We start from the raw sequence: 23,742 nt of genomic DNA, 5'->3' as shown, positions 1-23,742 counted from the left end.
AATAATAATTTAATAAGTCACTGATCAGATTTAAAGTTCAGGACTTAGATTTAAAATTATTTTTACAATTCTGATGGAAACCAAAAGACCATTCACCTGAAGGATACAAAGTTAAAGTACACGGAGAAAAAAAAAGCAGACTAATACCCTAGAAGGGTAGGACAGAAATTGGGTCCTGCTATATTACAGTCCACAGAGAAAACTTATACAGATTAACAGAATTTCTCAGAGGAAGGAATGTGTTGTACATGTGCTGTCTGGATCATTCCCTCTGTCTGCTTGCTAAATCAGTGACCTGCTCAGTAGTTACATGCGGAAAAAACCTGCATGATTGCTAATTACACTCACACACATGTGCATACACACACATATTAACGCTATTTTTTTCTAACAATACCTACGATTTTTAACTTCATTTCATAGGCAAATAAGGCTTATGAATTTGCAATTCCTGGCAGTCAGTTCCTCATTCCCTCCCAGATGGCTTTTTAACCTGAATTTGAGTCAAATTCAACAGGAGTAGAAGCCTGAAAGATGTATTTACTTAAACTTGTAAGTCACTGGTCTACTACTGCAGCTGTATTTGTCTTTATTTTTGAAAGTTGCATTCGATAAGGTTCTGTGAAAACTGGGAGCTGAATAGTGAAGAAACACCCTAATAAAACCCCACCGAAAAAAAAAAAAAAAAAGGAAAAGATGAATCCTTTATCATCAGCAGCTGTTTGGCAGCTGAAGGCAGAAGCACATGCTGGCTCTTGCCCTAAAGATGGGATATAAAGTAGGTAGATGTGGGAGGTAGCAGGGGTATTGCTTAGTCCATAAAAGATGTGAGAAAAAGCTGAAGATACTTGGGTGACTGGAGGTGTTGCAAAAGGAAGGCTGGGATGTGGGAGGGGGTTACAAGCGCTGTGCTTGGGCATCGGATGTGTGGGGAGGACAGAGTATATTGCAAAATGGAAGGAGGCGCATAGACAACACTGCTAAAAAATGGGATTATTGCAATGGTGGCATAGTAGGTGATGTAGAATACAAATCTTCAGGAAACAATTTTCTGCAGGTCACAGAAGCATCCTGATGCTCCCAGCTTTGCTGATTTGGGGGAGGGAAGAGTCATGGTGAATGGAGGAGGGTCCTAAAAATGGTTTTCCTCTGCCTAATATTCCACCTTCAATTTGAAGTTTCAATTGAAATTTCTCTCTCTTTTCCTCATGTTTTATTATCATCTTCCCTGTCATTCTGATTTGGAAATTGTAAATATTATATTTTTTGTTTTCAAAGTTTTTAATTAGTTAATTTTGCTTCTTGGCTATATACAGCCTTGGCATCACATTTTCAAGCTTTTCTTTTCAAATACAAATACATGAAAGAAAAAGGAAATTTCTCGAAAGCTGTAATTCTTTATAAACTCTTGCTTCAAGGAGCTGTTTCTTTAGACAGAAACACCAAACACCACAATATAATGGTGCATGTTACTCTCTTGTACAGCTATAGAACAGCTACTACAGTGGCACATACCACATTTGTTGGTATGGGCTGAACTGCTGAATGCATCTGAAACAAACATGATAAAGTATTCTAGAAAGGGAGAAAGGTTACATGATTCCTTTCTGGATTTTCAGATGGATTGAATAAATCTAGTTTCCATGAACTTCAAATGGCTGTTCAGCCCTTCAAAAATAGGTCCAAGATGCATAAACTAAAATACCTACATATCAAAACTATCAAACCTGGATTTTAATTTTTTCCCTGTGATTTAGTAAAATCTAACTAAGCAACATACATACACCTAAGATGACCTTTCCCTCAACAGAATATTTCATACTATGAAATTCAAAACCTTCTCAAAACCAGGTCTCCCTGTACATATACACACAAAAGAATCACAGTAACCCATTACTAGGTGTAGCCCTATTCTCTAATGGCACACAGCTGTATTACAAGTTCTATTAAATGAAATGTGAAGCATGGTAAAATTAAACTAAATTGCAATTTGAGTTTGTAATGAGGTCTGACATTGTACCTTTCTTTTAAAAAAGGCCTTTGTTTAATTCCTATTCCACAGGTGATCAGTATGAAGAAGTTCACATACATTCTAAATTTCATGCCCCACAAATAATCATAGGGATTTCAGATTGCACTAGGTGTAAAAATAAATATATGCATATTTCTTTGCAACACTTGGAGCCATAGTCAAGATCTAAATCATAGCCAACACCTTGCCCTTTTATGTTTTACTAGGCATTGATTCATTACTGATACAAGGTGAAATTCCACAAATTAGAATAATCAATATGATCTGCTGCAGCTCCTGTAATTTCCTGGCAGTGTTCCACTGGAGATTTGGCTCAGCCTAACCTGCCTGGCTTTTGAAATCTTATGATCATACAATACAAAGTGGTATGGCAATTTGCCATAAGATAGTGTAAGATATATATTTAGAAGACATCTGAGACTTTTTTTGCATTTATGAGCATATGCTTTAAGCTTATCTGCTTTCAAACACATAGGGTTATCTTAGTAAGCCCAAGTACTGTTTATCATTAACGACCCATTGTGTGCATTGATTCTGTGTCCTAAACATAGTTCATTTTCATTCAAAGAAACAGTGATTTTTAAAAGTTACACAATTTGCATTATACCTTGTAGAATTCATACAGCTTTGGCACAATGAGTACTCAATTCAAATGAAGTCTTAACTTCCATTACATTATTAAGCATAAACCAGCAGATATGTATGTGTATATATGAATATATGTGTGTATATGTATGTTTTTGAGCTATAAACTTACATACATGTATTGTGAAGAAATTAATTTTCAGTTCTTCCAAATTCTAAAATTTTATTACTGTTTATCATTTTACTGACAACTCATAGACTAGTTCTAAAAAAAAAAATAAATCTGTCTTTACAGTCCTAGTGTCTTCCTATTTTCCTAACACTGAAATCATACACATGCAAAATGTATTTTCCCTTCTTTGAAGGATAAATCATTATTTGGATGTAAAAACTAATGGAAAAAATGATATAACCAATACTCAGCTGAACAACAGAATATGCTCAATGTGCAGGGAAAGTTGTTCTTATGGCTTATGACTCTTCCCATTTTTTCAATCTTCAATCAATTCCAAGACTGGAATATAAATTTGCAATTCAGTTTAAGTAAAGGATAACACATAGCTGCAGGGCTACATGCTCTTCCTTTTGCTCCAAAAGACCATCTTCATGTGCTTAACCACTTGTTGACTTCTCATATGTGCTCTGAATATAAAACTGAACATGGATTTGGTTCACCCAGCAATGCAAACTCAATTCTAGTTCAACCTGCCCTGTATAAAACAGTCTTTTACCTCCTGCATTGTTGAGCTTGCTATACCTTTGGTGACTATTAAAGATGCTAAGTGAAATAAAGGTTGGGTTGTTGGGGTTTTTTTTGGTTTTGGCTTTTTTTTTTTTAACTAAAACTGAAGACCTTAGATAATCTACATGTTGATAAAATGAATCTTCTCAATCTGTGCCATGTTAGAGAGGCTGAAATTAGCTCCTCTGAGCAGAAGTGGACTTTCTTCCATGCTTCCAGGGAACTTATATACATACGAAGTCAATGAGTCTGCCACAGTATTTGAGAAACACCCATGCAAAATATGTTTGTGAAATAGGATTTAGTAAAGATAATTTAAGATAATTGCTATCAATTATGTATAAATTTATTAATGAGGTAATGAACATCTCAAGTTTCTATGATATAAGTGCCCCTCTGGAAGAAAGGGGAACATTCTCTGGGTACAGTAAGTTTTAACGGGATCTTGGATCATTGATTACATCAGATAAATTTTTAGGTTTAGCAATGTCAAAGGATGATCAGTGGACGTGACAGCCAGATTAGAAAAAGTGTCATGTCTCTCATTCTGTAATATTTTTAGAGGAAATTGAAAGTACTGCAGCTATTAGAGACACTAACCTGCAGATTTTCCACTTGCTCAGAATGCTGATTTCCCTGAGGAGGATGATCATCTTCAAGATGTCCATGAACTCCTCTAAGGGAATTCAGCTCATTTTTAATAGTGTCTATCTCTCTTCTCATATTTTCCTCCTGTAATAATTGAGGGTACGCAGAGCACACAAAAACAGATCTTTACTGCATGTTCAAATATGTAAGCCAGTATTTTACAGGGGTATCAACAGCTTACCAAATTAAAGTAAATCCTTAAAAGGAAGTATAGATGCTGAGGAATTTCTTTGCACAAAGTAAGATAATTTTGAGCCCTTTCATTCAAACCAAAATTTTAATGACTTTCCATTACAGACTATACTTTTTACTAATATTCCCCCCCACACACCACCACCATTTACTTCAAGTATCAATGCACAAAAAAGTGAGATTTGTATTCGTAGCTTGCTTTCTTTTTTTGGCTCAAAGATAAACATGCTAGTCAACATTCATTCTCTACCTACATTGTCAAGAAACTACAACAGCAAATAATTTGCTTGGCACTTTACTTCTGTCAATAGCCTCAAGTATCCAATGCTTCTTCAGTGAGTATGTAACAATTAAATTTTTGTATTTAGAACAAAAAGGATGGTCAAAAATACAAGTTGTAGAAAGAAGGGCAATTTTACAGAAATACCTTAATTTAATTTACAAATATTTCCAGAGCAGTGTATAATGTTAACATTATCCACGATGATGCTATAACTTCAAGACACTAAGAGACCAAATTTCTAGTTAGCCATAGCAGAAACACGGAGAGGAAAATAAAATTATCTTCTGAAGAATAGTTGCAAACATTCCTGAGAAATAATCAGGGCCAATTCCTATGTCTATACAGGAAACTATGGTATATGACTCTCCTAGGAATCAGGAGATCAAATCTTCTCAGGACAGTGAGCATCAGAACAGTTCAGCTATTTTGTAGTCTCATGGTTGCAGTCATCTCCATAGCAGCTGCACTTCAAAAGAGTTAGCCTTAGACAACAGGATTACAAGGACAACTTTGCATTATTTCCCCACAGCCTCCCTGAGAATCTATCTACCAAATTCAAAAGCTTTCTGGCAGTAGGTGCCAATTATGGAGAAATCAAAGAGACAGACTTAAACAAACGCTGCTCAGAGTCCTGTTTCCACACACTAAACAGATCTTGTTTTATTGAAGAGGTATTAATCTTTCTTACTTTTAAACATGCATTTATTATTGCAATTTTCACAGCTACAATATTTTGCTGATTATTTTGGATTAAATAATTACCGAAGCATTCTTTAAAAATAATGAAGTAGTAGAAAGAACAGCAAATATTGAAGACAAATTATTGTTTAGGTGTACACAGAGGTGAATTCACTGGGAATTACAGGTTTTTACCTTTTCTTATCCCCTTTCACCCCACATGTTGAATAATTCCTGTCATATCAGGACCCCTGCTCTAATGCAAGCCTTCAGTATCTACCTGATTCAGTTTGAGGTTGCTTTTTTTTTTTCGGGGCATATGGCCCTTCAGAAATACCTTTAGTCTGTGTCACTTCAGTCTATGTGGGTTTACATTCATTTTTTACTATATGACAGTTTACTGATAGTTTTTTCAGGGTACAAGAGTGCAGCCTAGAAATGCTGGTATTCTCTGCATAAGTTGTGTAAAAAATTGCAAATTTTCTGAAAAATACATAAAATTAAATGTAAATTTAAAATTATATCAGCTTCCATGTCTAGGTAATGGCAAGTGTGTAATTCTGGAATATTTTTAAGTGCTAATACCCTGGCTCTTGCGTTATAGAACTGCAGGAAGTGCACTGACCTTTTAGAGCACAGAAGTCAACATTTCTCCTAAATCTACCTTTTAAAAATATTCATTTCTAGAAGAGTCTGCATTACTGGAAAAGAAATTTGTTGGTTTTATTGTATTATTTCTGCAATATTTTCTTGGCTTTTAGGAATTACCTGAAATGCTTGATGACTATTTCAAAAAACTTTTAATACTCTAACATTTAATTTAATAAACGTACATCCTTTTTCCAAGTTCTTAGTGCTTTCTCATGCTCATTCTGAAGATTAAGGAACTTTTCTTCATTTTCCTTTGCCTTCTCCCTTTGCAGCTCATTATCTCTTTCAAGGGTCTGCAATAAAATTAATTATCCAAAAAATAATCAATACCGCATTAATGAATTTTGATGTGTTTTATGTTGCTTGGACCTTTGCTTCTAACATGCTGGAAGTGCCATACAGATCAGTGATAATGTGCTATCTCAACAATAATTTTCATAAATTAACAGAAAGGTGCTTATAGTTTAGCTAACAGGAAACAGGGGGAGGTTATGAAAAAAGAAATGGCTATAAAAGGGTATAAAAACACTTGCCATTATTCAGTTTCACTGCATAAGTTTATATTACTTTTTCAGCACATTAAAAGTCCAGAGATGAAAAATATGAACTGTAGCACAATCTAGACCCATTGTACTTAAAGAAAACCACTGTATACTCAAAATATTTTTATTTTTCTGATCAGTTTTTCTATCCTAAATTGTTTATTAACCTATCTTATAAACTGTATAAACTTTAAATTCTAAAGCATATCTACTAGAACATGAAGTATACATCTGATTATCCTTTATTTTTATTAGATCGCTGAAATAGGAGTGCATTAAAATAACAGTAATATTAAGCTTTATACTATCATAATTGTACTTGCAACATTTTTGGGTTAAGTCTTTCACTTTACTGTGCTAAATTAAAGCAGCCTTGTGTAAATCAACAGTAACTTCACACACATCTCAGGTACTGTTGGAATTTTTATCCTATCACATTTTTATAGCAAACAGTATGGAAGATAAAGGACTTACTGCATCCATTATCTACTATATAGATGACAAATATTTTTGATAATGTAAACATAACTTTAATGCATGTAGCTATATGACCAGCTACATATTTATGACTTTGCTGAGCTTCTTTGAAAGTCCACTTGAAAAATGTTAAGGTATGGAGGCAATACTCCAAAGCAATTCCTTTTTACTTAATCTTCTAACTAAAAATGAGTCGTCTACTTGATTCATTTAGCATCAATTTTAAAATGCCTATGTTAATTTAGCTACACTACTAATACAAATATATTTTAAAGTTATTAACACTAGGAAAATTCAGACTACCTTGCATTTTTATATACATGGAAATAGTTGTGCATAAGAATATAATGGATCTTCTCTGACAGATTATATAATTTAAAAGATGAGAGAATTCAACAATACATTGTCTGAATAATCACACTCTGATGTAGCACCTTTCATCCAGTTCTATAAACTAGGAGTCCAAGACCTCCTCTCTTTGATAAACCTGCTCTAACTCCAAGGATTCTTTTACTTGTGTCTCAAATGCAACCTCCCCCAAGATGGACTATAATAGTTACTCACAGTGTAGCTCTTAGGGCAAAATACCAGGAGTAGCAGATTAATAGAACCGAGCATATGTTAAAGCCAATTGTACAGAGAGGGGAATACCTGAATTCCTTGCATTCTCAAGTATTCTGTCATCCATTAAAGAATTATAACTTGTTTTTCTGAACTCTTAAGGACATTGGTATCCTAGCACTAAGTATGAATAGATAGAATGAGAAAGGACAGTATGATCCTTCTTGAATGTTACCTTGCAAGTTTAAGTATTCTGTCATCTCAAGCCCAAAAACAAGCAGTAATTTTTTGTATTAGTACTTTTTTCTTATACTATTATTAGTATAAGAATAAAAATATTTCCATGGGACTGTACAATCACTCCTTCCATTTTTCTATTATTCTGAAGAAACTCTTTTTCTTGATGAACAAGGTCCACAAATTCGACAGGGATGTAGGATAGAGTGTAAGAATAATACATAACCTTCAGACCCCATTCATCATATTGCAGTCCTAGAATCAATAAAGACAAAAGCAATAGCTCTCAAATTGGCAGGAAAGTGGGTAGAACCTTCCAGTTATATATTCAGCTCCCTATTTTATACATTCCATTTGTTGCTTTAAAAAATGACACTGCAAAATAAGCAGTTAACGTCTCACTCCATGGAAAAACCCAGTAATTGTATCAAACTGTCAGCCAAATGAGTAGCTATAAAAAGCAACAATATTTTATGACGACTTTTTAAACAGAAAGACAGACATTTCTGACAAATCAAAATAACCCCATGAGTTTATATGGAAAGAACAAGAACATGTGACGTTCACTGTTAATATAGCATTGTATTTGCATCGTGCTGTTTAAGGGAATCGCTGCATTTTATGCATGTATTTATTGGGTTTAAAAAAAAATACATCTATTAAAATATCTAGCCACTTTTATGTTTCCAGATGTGATCTCTTGAAAGCTTATCACTCATATGTGCTTATATAAATGTTATGAATCCTTTAATTCCCATTCTCAAGTGGGAACGTCTTGGTTTTGAGAATGCTCTCACAAAACTCAACTGAGATCAAATCTTAGCTGATCTTAAGTGCCACAGACTAAGAAGGAATATTTACATCACACTAAGTATTGAGGAGTCCTCGTATAGTCAACAGAGCTTTCAAAGCTTGAATCAAGAGCCTTTTATTAGTTATCCATGTCTTGTAAAACCAATTTCATCTAAAGTACTTATGCCTGCAAGAAACTACCTTTGAAGACTACACTGAAGCTTTGATGACTAGAAATAGTTTGTCCTGTAGTTAGAAAAATAGAAAACAGTAAGACCTTCCCAATATCTAATACAAACAGGACCCAAATCAAAGCAGGCTCTCTAATCAGAATTAGTATAACTGCAATCAGAAATCAGTTGTTGGCCTGTACAGGCTGCAAAACAGAGACCTATACTCAATTCATACCTTAACAACAAGAAAACAAGCTATACTTTTCTTACACACGTAGACATTTATGTGGAGTCTTCAAAGATAAGATTCACAGATACCGTTCACAGTTTTAGCTGGAGCTTTAAGGCATACTGTAAACTTTATCTGAGACGGGAAATAGCTCAGAAATACTATCAGAAAAAAGCACTTTTAGAATAGACCTGCTATTCAATAATCCTGACACAAAGATCCTAAAAGGCCCCCTGTATTATGAAGGTCATCATCAGTAAGGTTATATACCAATTAAATTATCTCGAGCTTCTGGTTTAATTTACAAAGTAATTTCAATAATCTTAAAACCTAAAATGCACATTACCTTCTTACTTTAACAAAAAGCAATATTGTATGAATAGCAAGTAACCCAGCTGTTTCACTGGACCCAGCATATAAATAACAGAGGTTACAGAAAATCATGCTACTTTAGGCAATTCTACAGCCAAGGGACTGTTAAATTAATCTTTGTAAAAAGTTTCAAACTTGCTAAGAAAAACACAAACCTTTTCCCATTAAACTGTGCTTTGTCTTTTTTTTTTTTAAAAGCCAATATACGAAAGAGGAACAGGAGAACTCTGATTCATAATGAACTGGTGGGACTGTTCTCCAGGTTGAGAAGCATCTCTTCTTGGTTCTAAAGCACTTTGAGATCAAAGACTTTTAAGTCATGAAAATCCAACACTCTGGTCTTAATATAAATACAGGAACCTAGACATCTCAAATCAGTAACTTCTCTTTCTCTTCCAGTCACTACAGCTTTATCCAGTACTACAAAGCAGGTACTTTAATTCCTAGTGAAATTTTAGCTATTTTCTGACGGAGAACGTAACTCATCTTTAACCTTACTTGTTTCATTAAAATGCAAAATTCATATATTGTGGCAGAAGGCAAACTGTTTACATCTATTAAAAGCCAAAGTAAAGGCTTACATGAAGTGAATCTAATTTCAATCTAGTATAGAAGCACGCACTTAGAAACAAAAGCATACATGCACACAGGAAGTTTAATTTGAAATTAACTGAGATCCTAGTTCAAAACCTTGGCCTCACAGGCCAAGCAAAGAATGGAATAGTTGTGGTTATGTATGGACAAATTGCAGATAATAATTATTAATAGTCCGATTAATATCTATTAATGTACCTGAACTCTGCATGGCACATCTGACCGGAACAGATATGACCTTAATCTTTAGTGCACTGTGGGCCAATCTGACTGCTCGTGTAACTTAGAAGCTGTAATTGAGCCACTTTTACACGCTCAAAGAGAAGCTGAGTAATGTTGCAACTCCATACTCTCCAGCGTGACTACTAACCACCTTTAGCATAAATATGACACCAGACAACACAGCAAGAAATGGCTAAGGATATGCTCTTTCTTAGGCCCTGTGCTCTAATAAGACTGGGGACAAGCTCTGGCTATTAAGATCTGAAATTTGAAGTATTTTCCAGAAAAGAAATTTATACCTACATGAAAATTATAAGAAACAAAAGTCATAAAATCATTTGATTTCAAAATACTTGAAAGCAACCCCCAATAAATTCTGGTTTTACCCTCCAGAAATGGCTGATAAGAATGGCAACCATGATTTACTTTAGGGGGAGAACTAAAAGAGGGAAACCATAGACTGTGCTTCAAGGTTCATGCTGACAGTTAAGGAGCTGAGGGAGCAATGGAAGTGAGGTCAAAAGTTCTGAAAAGCATACAGATGTCTTTAACAGCCCTGGACTTAAAAAAATACATAACAGATAGTAGCAGCTTGTCTAATCAAGAAAAATCTGACCTGATACTCTTCTTTCAGTGCATTTAACTCACTTTCCATTCTAACATTCGTTTGGGTTATTCGCTGAAGCAGCTCCTGCACACATTGTAGAGAGCTGAGAATTTCCTTATGAATACAAACAAATTAGGATATATTGAATAAGATTTTGTTTCTGAAGTTTAAACATTAGATAATTTATGTCTTTATAAAATCATGTATATAAAAAAGTACTCCAACATCAACATTGGCGAAGGGCTTGTAGGAAGAAATCAGAACAACTCCAGGTTTTTCTGGCCTTTTGCCTTGGAGAAGATAACGTTATTATAACTTACTCTTTTTCAGAGAATTTTCTTATAATTAAAATGAACAATCCATTGATACTTTAAACATACTTCAGTGCAAATCTGAAAAAAAATATATCAAATCCAACCCCTCTGTGAGTTCAATTAATCTAACAAAATAATCTTATGGTACCATATTACAGTTCTGGAAAATATGGAAAATCCCAGAGAAATTATATGACAGGCAAGTAATCACTTCCATTAACGGATCACCCTTATGTGACATTATTCTGTATCTCCTGAATTAAATCCTAATAGATGTGAACTACCACACATTAGCTTTGCATCATATGGTGCAAGTACATCAGATTTTGCTGTCACTATCTGAATTTTTGTGGTACTTTCATCAAGACTATATTGTTACTTCAAGAAGAGTAAGTTCTAAAAAAAGAGCCACCCAAAATGAATTGATTAAGGTGGTATAGATTTACAAACCCATGGGTGCTGCCATTAAGTTTGTTGCAATTAGCTGAAAACACGGACGGAATGGAGACAGAGAGTCATTTTATATTAAGCACTACAAAACACATTTCCAAAGATTCAAAGACAGAGGGAATGATCTAGCCAAGCCAATCTCTACTCCCTAAAGACCAGAACAGCAGTTACTAAAAGAAGACCTGCACAGGAAAAAAACCTGAGTTTCAGGCAGAAGACAGGTCTTCTAACTCAAGTTCTTGGAGAAAACATGAAGTTCATCTCTATATTAGAGCCCTCCCCAGATTTATACCAAAACCCTCCATATGTTAAAATCAACCAAACAAACCCTAGCAATTCACACAGCACAAAACAGAGAAACAAAATAGAGTCCTTCTCTTACATTATACATATCAAATATGCATATGAATTATGCTACAAGCATCTCTACATAAATGCTTTTAGTGCATTCAGGGCTGTGGGAGTAATGGGGCCTGAGTATGTGTCTCATTTTTCCCCTGTGTTTATTAGCAAGTATTTTTAAAAAGCAAACTCAAAATGCAAACAGGCTTTTACAGATTGGAAGAGTACTGCTGGATTAGCCTTCAGTGAGTGCTCAGTGGGTATTCAAGCAAGCTACTGCTTTTGTCCATCCCTGAGAACAAGAATGATGCACTTCTCTGACATGTCTGGTTTAATGAACTGCAGAATGAAAATTCTGCAACTGTTTAAGAAAAAATAAAAACAACCACCCTTTTTACACTTAATATTCTGCAAAGCAGTGTATTATGCTGTTGTTATAGGGAACTTTTTTTTTTTTTTTTTGCTATGTTTGATACTTAACACCATGTACCTTGGTTTGAGTATCAGGATTTGCTCTGGAACATACCTGAATTTGCGATAGAAGACAGTCTTTACTCTGTTCAGCTATGTATAGGTGTAGCTTAATATTCTAAATGTGTATGTTCTGTATGAATGGAACACCATTTCCTTTGTATATGATTGACACATGATTCCAATTTTACCTGGTTTCAATACCAGCAGCATTATGGTAAACTGTTGGTAACCAGAAAGCAGAACAACAAGCACGTTATGCAAACCTTATTTGTACTGAACCAATATGTAAACAACTATTTCATGGGTATGCCAAATTTCTCCCATCTGAATTCAAAGACAAAAGTTAAGACTTGGAATAAAGTGTCAAACAATGTACTTTGTTTTGCTAATACACTTTCTAAAAACTGAGGAATAAGATCCCATTTATGTTAGTATTAAAATATTTCTGAAGAGTAAACAAGTGAATTTAATTAGTTTTAATAGCTTAGTATAATAATTTAAGAAACTTAAATATAAAATATAGCACATATATTAAGTGATTTTTAAATAGCAAAGTTGTATTAACAACTCACCAGCTTTTCTTCTTTAATGTGAGTGTTTTCTTCTTGAACTTTTTTACTGACTGCTGTCTCCTTAAAAAAAGAGTATGAAGAACAGTAAAAGGCATTTAAAATTGCTATTTTCTGTAGTAATATTGTATTAACATGATATTGTGAATCATCATGAGGCTATTTAAAGAAATGGAATTGTTTTGAAATGTCTTCTTATCCATTTTTTTTTTGACTATAAAATTATATTCATAGCATATTTACTTCCCTAGAAAAGGTCATTTTGGAAATAGTTTTCTTATATTGTATATGCAGTTAGTAGAAAGGAATCACTAATCTGTACACATCAGAGAGATCACTGCCATGATGTTTGCTGAACGAAGAACAGAAACTATCCACCAAAAATTTAATTTGTTTAAATTCCAAAATACCATTCTTATTTTTTGTTGCAGTTCTTGAAACTGTTTTTCCTTTGCTGCAAGATTGATGTTTTCTTCTCCCACCCTGTACTGAGATGTGACCTTGGACCTTATCAAGTCTGTAGTTACTTTCTTCAGTTCCTTAACACAGGAAACACGTATAAATAGTTCATCCAGTATGGGCATTGCAATTCAAAACAAAGACAAATCTTTTAAACTATCCTGAGTCATGCCCTACTTCTAAAATAATGTATGGAAACAACAGAATCAATTAGAGGAACTGAAATTTGTAAGACTCACTTGCTAAAACTTTAAACTTGTCACATGTGGCTAAAAGTTTATTTTCAGAGGTAAAATGTTATTGTGCTCATTTTACTCTGAAGTATTTATGGTACTTAAGCATTTTGTTATTTTCTGTTCCAAGAAGTATATTAGAAGTAGACATTGAGTTGGTATTGGTAAAACCTCCTACACCAAGATACACAATAGGAATAAAGTACCTATTATAACTACTGTTATGTTCCTGGGAATCAGGAGGAAAAAAGGAAGAACAGCGACTATCTGGTAAAAACAGGAACTGGCTATAAATTTGGAGGATCTTTGCTTTTCCTGAAACATTAATTACTTCATCTCAGGAGAATGCTAAATTAATTTTATATTAGAGGCTTCTACAACATGATTTTCCATCTAAAACATGCCTTTGATTTTGTAGTCTTTACAATCTTTTGAATATCCTGCTTTTTTTTTTTTTTGGTATCTGTTTTCTAACCAGTTTATTCCAAGCTCCTAGTGCAGCAAATAAACAGCAAATGCTTTGATCTCATTAAATTACAACTTATAGTTCTTGGAGTCATAAATATTGTGCCCTGTTCTCCCCCACCCCTCCCATTCTGGTACAAGGTAGTCTGTTTAATATCGCTCTCTCCTTGAGCGCTCTGACGTTTACTCAGACAAATAGCAGAGGTTATGAATGCTGTTCACAGATAGTATCAAGAATTCTTCATGATGCCATAGTGGTGAACCAAGCATTCAGAATGGTAATAGTTTTATCTAACAACTAAGTTCGGTCTGTTTAACTTTTCTTCACAAAACTGGAATTCCATCTTATCACAGACCAATGGTTTAACTGTTCTGGACAAAATCATGTAACAGTACAAAAGAAAAAGGGAAGATTACATTGTAGCTGAAATTCACAAATAGAAAGTTTTACAGAAAATATAGTATAGGTACTACTTTTAAATAAATCATTTTTTTGCTGGAGGCTTTATTTCTCATGTATTTTAGCCATAAATAAATCTAAAATGATCTAGTAAGTACTAAGTGTAATTGCAGAATCAATTATAAAACCCAAAGACAGCAATGCTTTAGAATTGTGATATTCTGTAACCTAGGAAGGCTTTTTCCATCTTTTGCAATAACAATATATATTAGTTGTACTATTTTTACTAGAAGGCTCTGTAATGAAATATGCAAGGAGAGTCCCTACATTTAAGTGGCAGAAGGTACAAGCAGTTTTAACTTTGTAAAAGTGAAAAGGTGCACTGTGCCAGTCTTTACAGAGAACTAGATTAATGGTATACAGAACACAGCTAACAGGTTGTGTGCTACACAAGCAGGTGCAAAAGCCTGCTATGGATCTGATACTATGTGTTTTCCAAAACTCAGAGTTTATAGTGTGCTGAAAAATCTTACTACTTATTTTGTCACGGGGAAAGAACAAGTCATACTAAGTAAATCATATCCTTGAAGTAGAAAAGATGACTGGATTTTCTTCTTTGTATATAGCAGGTGGATGTGTATAATCCATCTGGAACTAAAGCCAGACCTGCTAATCTACCAAAGCTGTAGGCAGGGGAGGGGGGGAAGAAGAAAAAAAAAAAGGCAACAAACCCACAAAAAAACCCACCTACACAAAAAACCCAACCACCAAAACCCAACACAAACCCAAGAAGAACCAAAACAAACCAGATCACCAAAAATAATGGGAAAGTTTTCCATGGTGAGTGAAAGTACAAGCTATGTAGCTGTGAAAATAATATAAAATAATTTTATACATATGTATATTATCTTGTACTCTGAAATTAAAAAAAATTTCACCCCCAGAGTTTTTGCTTATTTTTCTAGTAGCTTTCTGTCATTAATAAGATCACTAGTAGTATTCCAAACCCTATAAATTAAATTGAATCTGGAAAATAATTTTATCAGGTTTTGGGGAACTCTAAGAAAGAATGATAAGGCTTTAAACCCATTCCTTTGATGTGTTGCTAGCAGCCAATGCTTAGGGACACAGTTTCAGAAATACTTCAAGCCAGTGTAAGTCAAGAGTGTCACAGAAGAAACATTCCTGCTCCTTAAATGTATTTTCCTTTTGCCAGTTGATCTCAGCTAAAACTTACTCTTTTGTTTTTTTGGTAAAGTGTAGTTTTGATCAACACAAAATTTTCATTCTAGTTTCCCTCAAGGCCACACAAATACATGTGCCAGCATGAAGTGGTGGTATGGGACTGGAAAAGCAGCCAGTGCAGGCAGATGTAACCACTTCCCAAGACAGTGCTGATACCTTACACAAACTTTAAGTGTATCCAAAATTACAACTATATCTTTTTGCTCTCTTCCTAGATTGGTGCAACACTCCTGTAATCTTTCAGGCCTTGAGCAGCATAGCTGTTTTGTAAAGGTTTGTTTCATTCTGCTTCTTTTCTTGGTCAGATTTCAATGCAAGCATTTTCATAGTTTCACTAGTTTATCCATAAATGTTAAATAGCATTCACTAACTTCATACTCCCATTAAGAACAAATGTGTGAGATCATCCTGGTCTGAGTCAAAGTAATGGCTGAGATAAGAGCTGACAGTCAAATTAAGATTTTAGTACTAAGGATAGTCATTCCCACTCCAGCACTGAGGCTATAGAGGAAAGAAGTTTGAACCCACAAGTTCTCAGAGCTGTTAGAGGTCAGTCAAGTCTCCAAGACAGATAAAACCAGCTTTATAAGTTGTCCCAACTTGTGCTGCAGATATCATGACTTCTTTCAGCTATGTAGCAAGTGAAAACAGCCTGGTAATCCCTCTTCCAAACTCTTCCAAATATCAAAGTTTTCTCATTGCTTTGTATCTCTTGTAAGTCCCTTCAGCTCTACAACAGATACATTCCCCAACAAGGGAAAACACCTGACCGCTTTAAGATCACTTTTGCAATGGTTAGGCTAAGTACAAGGTAACCACAATGAAATGAAACTAGCTCAGGGCACTTCTTACTGGGTCCAAGCACTTCTTTTCTCTTCTCTTCCAGAGTGACCCAAAAGATGAGCCCACAGCCCTTCATAAACAGAACAAATGCCATTACAGATACAGTTCAGAGATGCACTCTCTCACTACATCACTTTCCAGAAATGTTTTATAAGCAAACTGTTGAAATAAGGAATATTGAAAAATGGGCTAGTTTGGGGTTTGTTTTTTTACTATATTGTTCATTTTTAACTCTGTTTTCACAGAAATTCTGCATTTTGAGGAAAAAGGCATGTCTTTCTATTACATACAATTTTATTAATAAAACTATATTTACAAATAAACAAACCCCCACTTTTTTTGCCGAATAAGGCATTGCCACAGCAGTCCTGCAGCACTATATGAATATTAAAGGCTAAGAAATTAAATTCCAGTTCAGTTTTCCACTGACATTCAGAATGGGATGGTCAAATACTAAACAACCAATAAAAAAACATGCAATAAGAAATTCAGAAATAACCAGGATAAAGGCATTTCCTGGTGAACTGAGAAAGCCAGATTAAGTTTCAGTTGGCCCCTTCTTCTGCTCTTCTAACAGTATTTTATTTAAAATTCATCACCCATGACCTTAAGAATCAAGAATACTGCTGAAAAAAATGGATCAAGCAATATGTTTGATTACTGGAGTACATAGATCACTATCAGTTTATCTCGCACACCTCTGTTACAAATTTCTCTGTGTAAAATTTTCTTAAACATTTTTCTTTTCTTATCTCTCAAATTACTTACCCTCAGAGAATTTTAAGTAATGAATTATTCTTGGTTTCTTAACCAAAAGCAACAAATCTAATTTACTGTGATGCTTAAAAATTTCTAGAACTCCTAAATTTTGATATTTACAATGTATTACAATAAAGCTATGCTGCATTTTATATTAATGTCCCTCTTTTTGTCATATAAAAATTACAATTCCTTTAAGAAAGGAATTGTACAGTTGAAGTGTACCCAATGCACACAAGACAAAGTTGTCCTCAGACCTTCATAGCTATGAAGGCTATATTTTTCTGTTGCTCTTCTGTCCATCAAATATTGCAGATAAATATATATAGGTTTTCTATATAATATATAAATATATAACCTATAATTTGAACTATGTAGCTAAACAAACATTTCTAAATGCCATAAAATCTAATTAATTTGAGAATTTTTCCAGTGTTCTGCTTTACTGTTGTTTCTCAGTCTCAGTGTTCTGCTTTACTGTTGTGTTTCTCAGTCTGGTTTTATGATGGTAGGAGTTCTGAAATCTTTGAGATCAAACAGTCACTTCAAAACTTGATCTTTTTGACACTGAGATTTGCCGTGTTATATTCTAGTATGTAACTAAACAAATCTAGATTGAATTCATGATTAATCTTTACTGTGGCTAGGATATCTTCATGTAATAAATGTAAAAATTAAGTAAAGCACTAGAGAAAGTAAGAATGAAACAAATGAAAAAAGTCTTAAACTCTCTCTATTTCAAGGTAAAATTTAATTTTAAGGCAGGCTTCCAGAGGCATCACAATCCAAAGAACCTTAACAATAAGAGGCTGTGTGCTCTTAAGAACAAAAAACAACACTAGATTCAGGAGGAGTTTTCAAGTACTTCTGTACCTTCAAATCTCCTTTTTCAGGCAAACAAAGGTCATGGTACGTAAACATCCAATTTTTGATCAGCTTAACCCAAATATAAAATGGTCATAGTCCCTTCTCCTCATTTACAAATTGTCTTCCCCTCCCCTGTCCCCCTCTTTTTTTTTTTCCCCAAGAAATTCACAAACTTTGCAAAGATTCCATGGTAGTCCAAAGCGTTCATCTGGAAGCTGGGGATTAACATTAGGCCAAGAACAAACATGCAACTGCTCCCTACCTAAAATCCTCAGAGAAACAAAGGGGGGAAAAAAAGAGTAGAATAGAAAGATGAGGAGATATGAAAAAGATGTGATATGGAAAGATACTGAGTTTACAGGACAATTTTGATTTCAGAGGGTCCCTTTGCTCTTCTCTTGTCAGCACTTAAGAAACAGCTCAAAGGGAAAAAGACAACTTTATTCTTCCACTATTCCATATGTTCAAGAGTGCAACTCAGAAATGTACCTGGCAAATAGTAGTTCCTGAATAGATGAAGGCAGAAAAGAGCTTAATGGCCAGACAACTTCTTTGTCCATAGTATCACTATTATCTGTCTCAGTTGCCTTGTCATAAAACTCTCCCATTTCTGATGGAGATTCAGTTACGCTTTTTATCCTATGTTCAAGCTACCAGCTTGGCAACTACTCTTCGTGTTCTGTCTCTCTTTGACTAAACTGAAAACACCACTGCTACCTTTCCATATCAGATAGGAGAAGCAATGACAGCACAGAACAGGAAGAGAGGTTGCTAATATTTAACAAGAAACAAGTAGGATGCTGTAGAGATAAATAAAAATTCCCAAGTTACAGAAACTATTCAGAGCCGCTCAAAGTTTAATTGGCATTCATCTGAAGTATCTGTGCATAACAAGGGAGCACAAGACTAATTTAGTCATTAGTCATAGAATGAAGAACAGTTCTGCTGCTTGTCCACTACTTCTATAAATACTACAGCAGCTTGTAGAAGTCCCAAAAAACCCCACTTACACATTCAGAAATGCATACTATACTTACTTCCTTCAGATTACTTATTTCGGTCTCTTGTCTTTTATTCACCGATGTTAGTTTCTTATTGAGCTGTATTGCTTCCTGTACTTTAAACAAAAGTTAAAACATGTTAATATACACTTTCATATTTGAATGAATATTTGATTTATAACTGCAATGTATGTGTATATAATTTATAAAATAATTAAACATCTTCGTGGAAAGGAGACTAAGACTGAAAATACGACTCAACTACTTTTCCTGTGTAGTGTGACACTACGCTGGAGGATTACATCAGATGGTACCAGTTGTTCTATACCTCAAACAGTGAGTTAAGACTTTTCTGTACGTTGGTTTGCTTTTTTTAAATTGTAATTTAATTTTTAGTGTCTTTTGGTGTCACTTTATTAGGATCACTTGTCCATTAACTCTTAATCTTAGTTTTGTTTTTTAACTAAGGCTTTGCTTGTAATTTTCTGATGAGCTTAATTATTTTTAGAGGACCACAGAACATAATGAACCACAGAACATTCAAATAATTGAGTTAACAGATGTACAGACTTAGATACATATAGGACATGGAAGACAGCAAACAGCAGAGGTTAATGGAGAGGAAAATGCTAAGGATAAGCTCTGTCCCTTTTGAAAAGGAAGGGAATTTTCTCTTAGACTTTATACAGGCCAAGATATCACTAGGAAATTGCTTGAAGTTTCACAATGAAAAGCTGAAGATATTCACTGGTCCCTGTACTTTCTCAGTCACCTCTATTCAATCTTAGCATTTTGATCCTGTGAGGTCTCTCTTCAGCCTTTTTTATGTCCTGATTCCTCTTCATTCACTCCTCATCTTTATTTTCTCAAAAAGCTTCTGGCACAACACTTGTATTCAAGAACTCTAGACACTCCATCACACCCAGAAAGTTCTTTCCTTTTCTGTTAAAGATGGTAAGCATCATGGGGAATGATGGACAACAGCCTTACAATACAATAAGCAATTTTGCAGTTTTATATGAGAACATGTGCTTAACAAATGAAAATACTCAAGAATGTAACAAATATCTTCTGATACAACTTAGGAAAAACCCCGCAAAAACAAGCAGGCAAAAATTGGTAAAACTCTCTCCTATCTTTCAACAAGAGTCATGTGTTCACTCTCTAGCTTTAAAATACTAATAGTGAGACATTGGTTAGGCAATAAAGTTTTAGATTTATTATAAGCAGTGGTATTTTCCCTATACAGCACTATAACACATCAATTTTCACTTTCTTGTTTCCCTACATACTGCTTTAATACAGCAGATAAAGAACAACAGTTTATAAATTTAAACAATTTGCATAAAAAATGGCTTCTAAACTTTCTGCCTGACTTTTCCACTAACTGCAGTTTCTTGCTCAGAATTTACAAGTTACCTACATGCCCATTGCACGCCTTACATACTGCAATGCAAATTGAATTCTCTCTGCAGTAAAAGACACACTGGAGTTAAACTGGTGAACAGATTGGCTTCTTGAACAGAAGCAGTTAGTAACAGATTTAATCTTTTCTACAGGTTCATTTTGCAATTACTGATAAATATAAGTAGAAACATGGCAAAAAGCATTTATATATGGTTCAAATAGTATAAATACTGAGAGTAAATGTTATTTTTCCATGAAACTGCAAAAAGACTTTTCTGTGTCTGACATAATAGAAAAGCCCCGTCCAACGTAAATAAAGGGAAAACACAGCAATGTTTTCTCTTAATTTGTTTTTAATATTAAATATTAACCTATTTAAAAAGTTTGAATACAAAAAGTAACTTGAGGAACTGAACTATCACAAATACACATAGAACATGTTACCAATTTATTCAAATTAGTTCTGAAAAATTATTTGGTTTCAGGCAGAAAAAAAAAACCTTACAAGCTTCGGTATTTGAAAAGTTTTGGGGGTTGTTTTTTGTTTGCTTAGGGGTTTTGTTTGTTTCTTTGTTTTGAGTTATAGAACTACTTCTCCCTTTCCTTAAAAAAATAATATTTATTTTTATTTACGTCCTGTGTATGTGTTTACATGGATGAAAACTACAGACATGCAAAATAATACACAAGTCCAAATTCTACACATACACTGTGATGTTTGCATAGAAATTTATCACTTTGTTATGAGAAACAAGGATTTCTCTCTCAAATTAATAGGTACAAACTTCATTTAAATGAGGTATTTTAATTACTTGAGGTTATTTGCTTTATTATTTTATAGATAAAAATTATATATTTTTATAAAAGTATATGAATAATCATTGTTATGTTTCAACACATGAACAAGGATAAGGTACAGATTTATAAAGCTTGAATAGCCACATAGTCAGAATCTACGTAACGATGATAACTGCATAAAATTATTCATACCACCCTATTTATTTACTGAACTGGTTTTAAGATTTTATATTCCTGTACAATGGAAGAATTTTTGTTATTTCATTAATGTTTTCTGTCCATTTCCCAACATTAAACCTACTTTAAAGAGCATTCATTTTCCCCTATTTGGTAATTCCTTTACTTCCACCCCCTCATTTGAGCTGGTACAACTTTTCATGTTGATTGTGCTGAATGGCAACAGGAAGCTGATCCAAATTAAGTGGGTTTTTTTTTTTTTTTTCCCCTGGGAGGGGCGGTTCTGCTGCTGGATTGTTTTGATCACAAATCAGTTCCTCAGTATAATTTACCCTGTGGTCACACACACAACCGTAGTAGTGTATCAGCAGAACAGAAGAGATACGGAGCCTGTGCTGCTTAACCTGGCACTGTCACTGAAAGAAACACCGAGGAAGCTACCGAGATACAGTAATTGTCAGTTGGTATATTTGATGCTTGACACATGGTAGCTGCTATTTTTCTGAATTGTCAGGTGTCTCCAACTCAGTGTTGTCAAAACACATCAAAAACAAATGCTGGAGGACGTTTAAGACATACATACCACTGTGCTCTAGTTTTCCATGAACACCTTTTATGATTCCAAACTGACATGCAATAGTAGCATAACACCTCTCAACTTCATTCAGTTTCTTATGATGCTCCTCTTTTGCTGTTAAGTGCCTCTGTAATTTTTGATCCTGTTAGAAACATAAATGAAGCACCTACTTAATGATAGTTACTAGTATGTATAAATCAACTCTCCAAATGCTTTTTATCATAACAGCATAAATGCAAAATCATTCCCAGATATGATATAGACAACTGACATATTCTAACGATCAGTTCCCATTTCCAGATAGCACCTCATACCAAAGACCTTCACCTGTGTGTTAGATTATCAACAAAGCACTTTAACATTTTCATATGCTGTCCCTTATATTTAGGAGAACTTTCATGTAAACATCTGCAGAACTGTATTAACCGTTTTCAAATCCTGATTTCAAGTTTTCCTTTGTTATGTGTCTTAAACATGTTATTTAATCTGCCACTGTACTGTGAACATAGCCTAACATGCTAATGCTGCCTGTGGTTTATACTTGTCCTCCTGCACTACCACTCAGTACAGTATTGCATTCTCTCATTCCTTTGATGTAGGATGTTCACGCAGATTAATGCGGTACCCGCCCCACATCAGCTATTCAGCACCTGCCCATGTCTTCGGCTGCAGTTTCAAAACAATACAGTGGCTTCAGCAGCTATATGTTTGTACCTCATTGCCCCAGCTGCTTATTTGTCCCTACTGTAGTATTAAACCAAGTATACCACGCTCTCAGGTCGCAGCAATGCAACAAAATACAGGGCCTGTTTAAAAATTCTAGACAGCTTAAATCACAGCCCCCATAACCAGTTGTCCCAGCACCTCCATAGAGGAGCACAGGGCAGAAATGAGTAAGTGGCTGGAGACAGGTAAGAGTAGGAGCTCCTTAAACTTTGGCAACAGTGCTAGCGTATGCATCATGAAAATAAGGCCTATAGATATTTATTCTCTCCTGTTACATAACAAAAGCAATCTATTATGCAAACAGTGTTCAGTCGTCTTTGTAAAGCCACTAGTTAAAAGTACTGTCTTCCTTTTATGGTCTTAAACACTTTCCAGCATGACATGGTTTTAAATCAACAAGGAAAGCTTTTTAAGCTAGATTGCAATACAAACTCAAACAAAAATACTGGGTTTGGTTTTTTTTTTTTTCAATACAGCATTTTTCAAAGTTGTCGTGGTTTAACCTCAGTCAGCAACTGAGCACCACATATACTTTCAGGGGACACCAGGTTGACTAAGGACTAGGAAGAAAATTAACTATCCCAGCCAAAACCAGGACAAAAGTAGAGGGCCACTATGACAATCAAGGGATTTGAGCACCTGACGTGTGAGGAGAGGCTGAGGGAGCTGGGACTGTTCAGCCTGGAGAAGAGGTGACTCGGGGGGATCTTATCAATGTGTATAAATACCGGGTGGAGGGGAGGAAATAAAGAGGACGCAGCCAGACTCCTCTTAGTGGTGCCCACTGACACAAAGTGAAATACAGAAAATTTCACTTAAACTTGAGGGGAAGAAACTTACTGTATGGGTGGTCAAACATTGGAACAGGTTGCACAGACAGGCTACGGAGTCTCCATCTGTGGAGATATTCAAAACCCGACTGGTCAGGCTGTGCAACCACCGGCTCTAACTGACCCTGCTTTGAGCAGGGCAGGGTTAGACTAAGCCATCTCCAGAGATGCCAGACAGCCTCATCCATT

The 23,742-nt window shown here is 34.8% G+C and overlaps 1 protein-coding gene across 1 annotated transcript in view; it reads right to left on the bottom strand.

The window, feature by feature from the left end:
- Window positions 1-23,742, bottom strand: part of CCDC73 (coiled-coil domain containing 73) — a 79,823-nt gene that overhangs the window by 10,222 nt on the left and 45,859 nt on the right. Inside the window, exons 7-12 of the mRNA XM_019474532.1 lie at window positions 19,075-19,154; window positions 13,177-13,305; window positions 12,770-12,829; window positions 10,627-10,731; window positions 5,994-6,104; window positions 3,960-4,091 (exon numbers count right to left, since the gene is read on the bottom strand). Of these exons, the coding sequence (XP_019330077.1) occupies window positions 3,960-4,091; window positions 5,994-6,104; window positions 10,627-10,731; window positions 12,770-12,829; window positions 13,177-13,305; window positions 19,075-19,154 (617 nt within the window). The remainder of the gene's footprint in view (window positions 1-3,959; window positions 4,092-5,993; window positions 6,105-10,626; window positions 10,732-12,769; window positions 12,830-13,176; window positions 13,306-19,074; window positions 19,155-23,742) is intronic.

This window comes from Aptenodytes forsteri, unplaced genomic scaffold (assembly GCF_000699145.1).
Source record: "Aptenodytes forsteri isolate BGI_AS27 unplaced genomic scaffold, ASM69914v1 Scaffold8, whole genome shotgun sequence".
NCBI classification, from domain to species: Eukaryota; Metazoa; Chordata; class Aves; order Sphenisciformes; family Spheniscidae; genus Aptenodytes; species Aptenodytes forsteri.
This window is presented reverse-complemented; position numbering and strand designations above follow the sequence as displayed.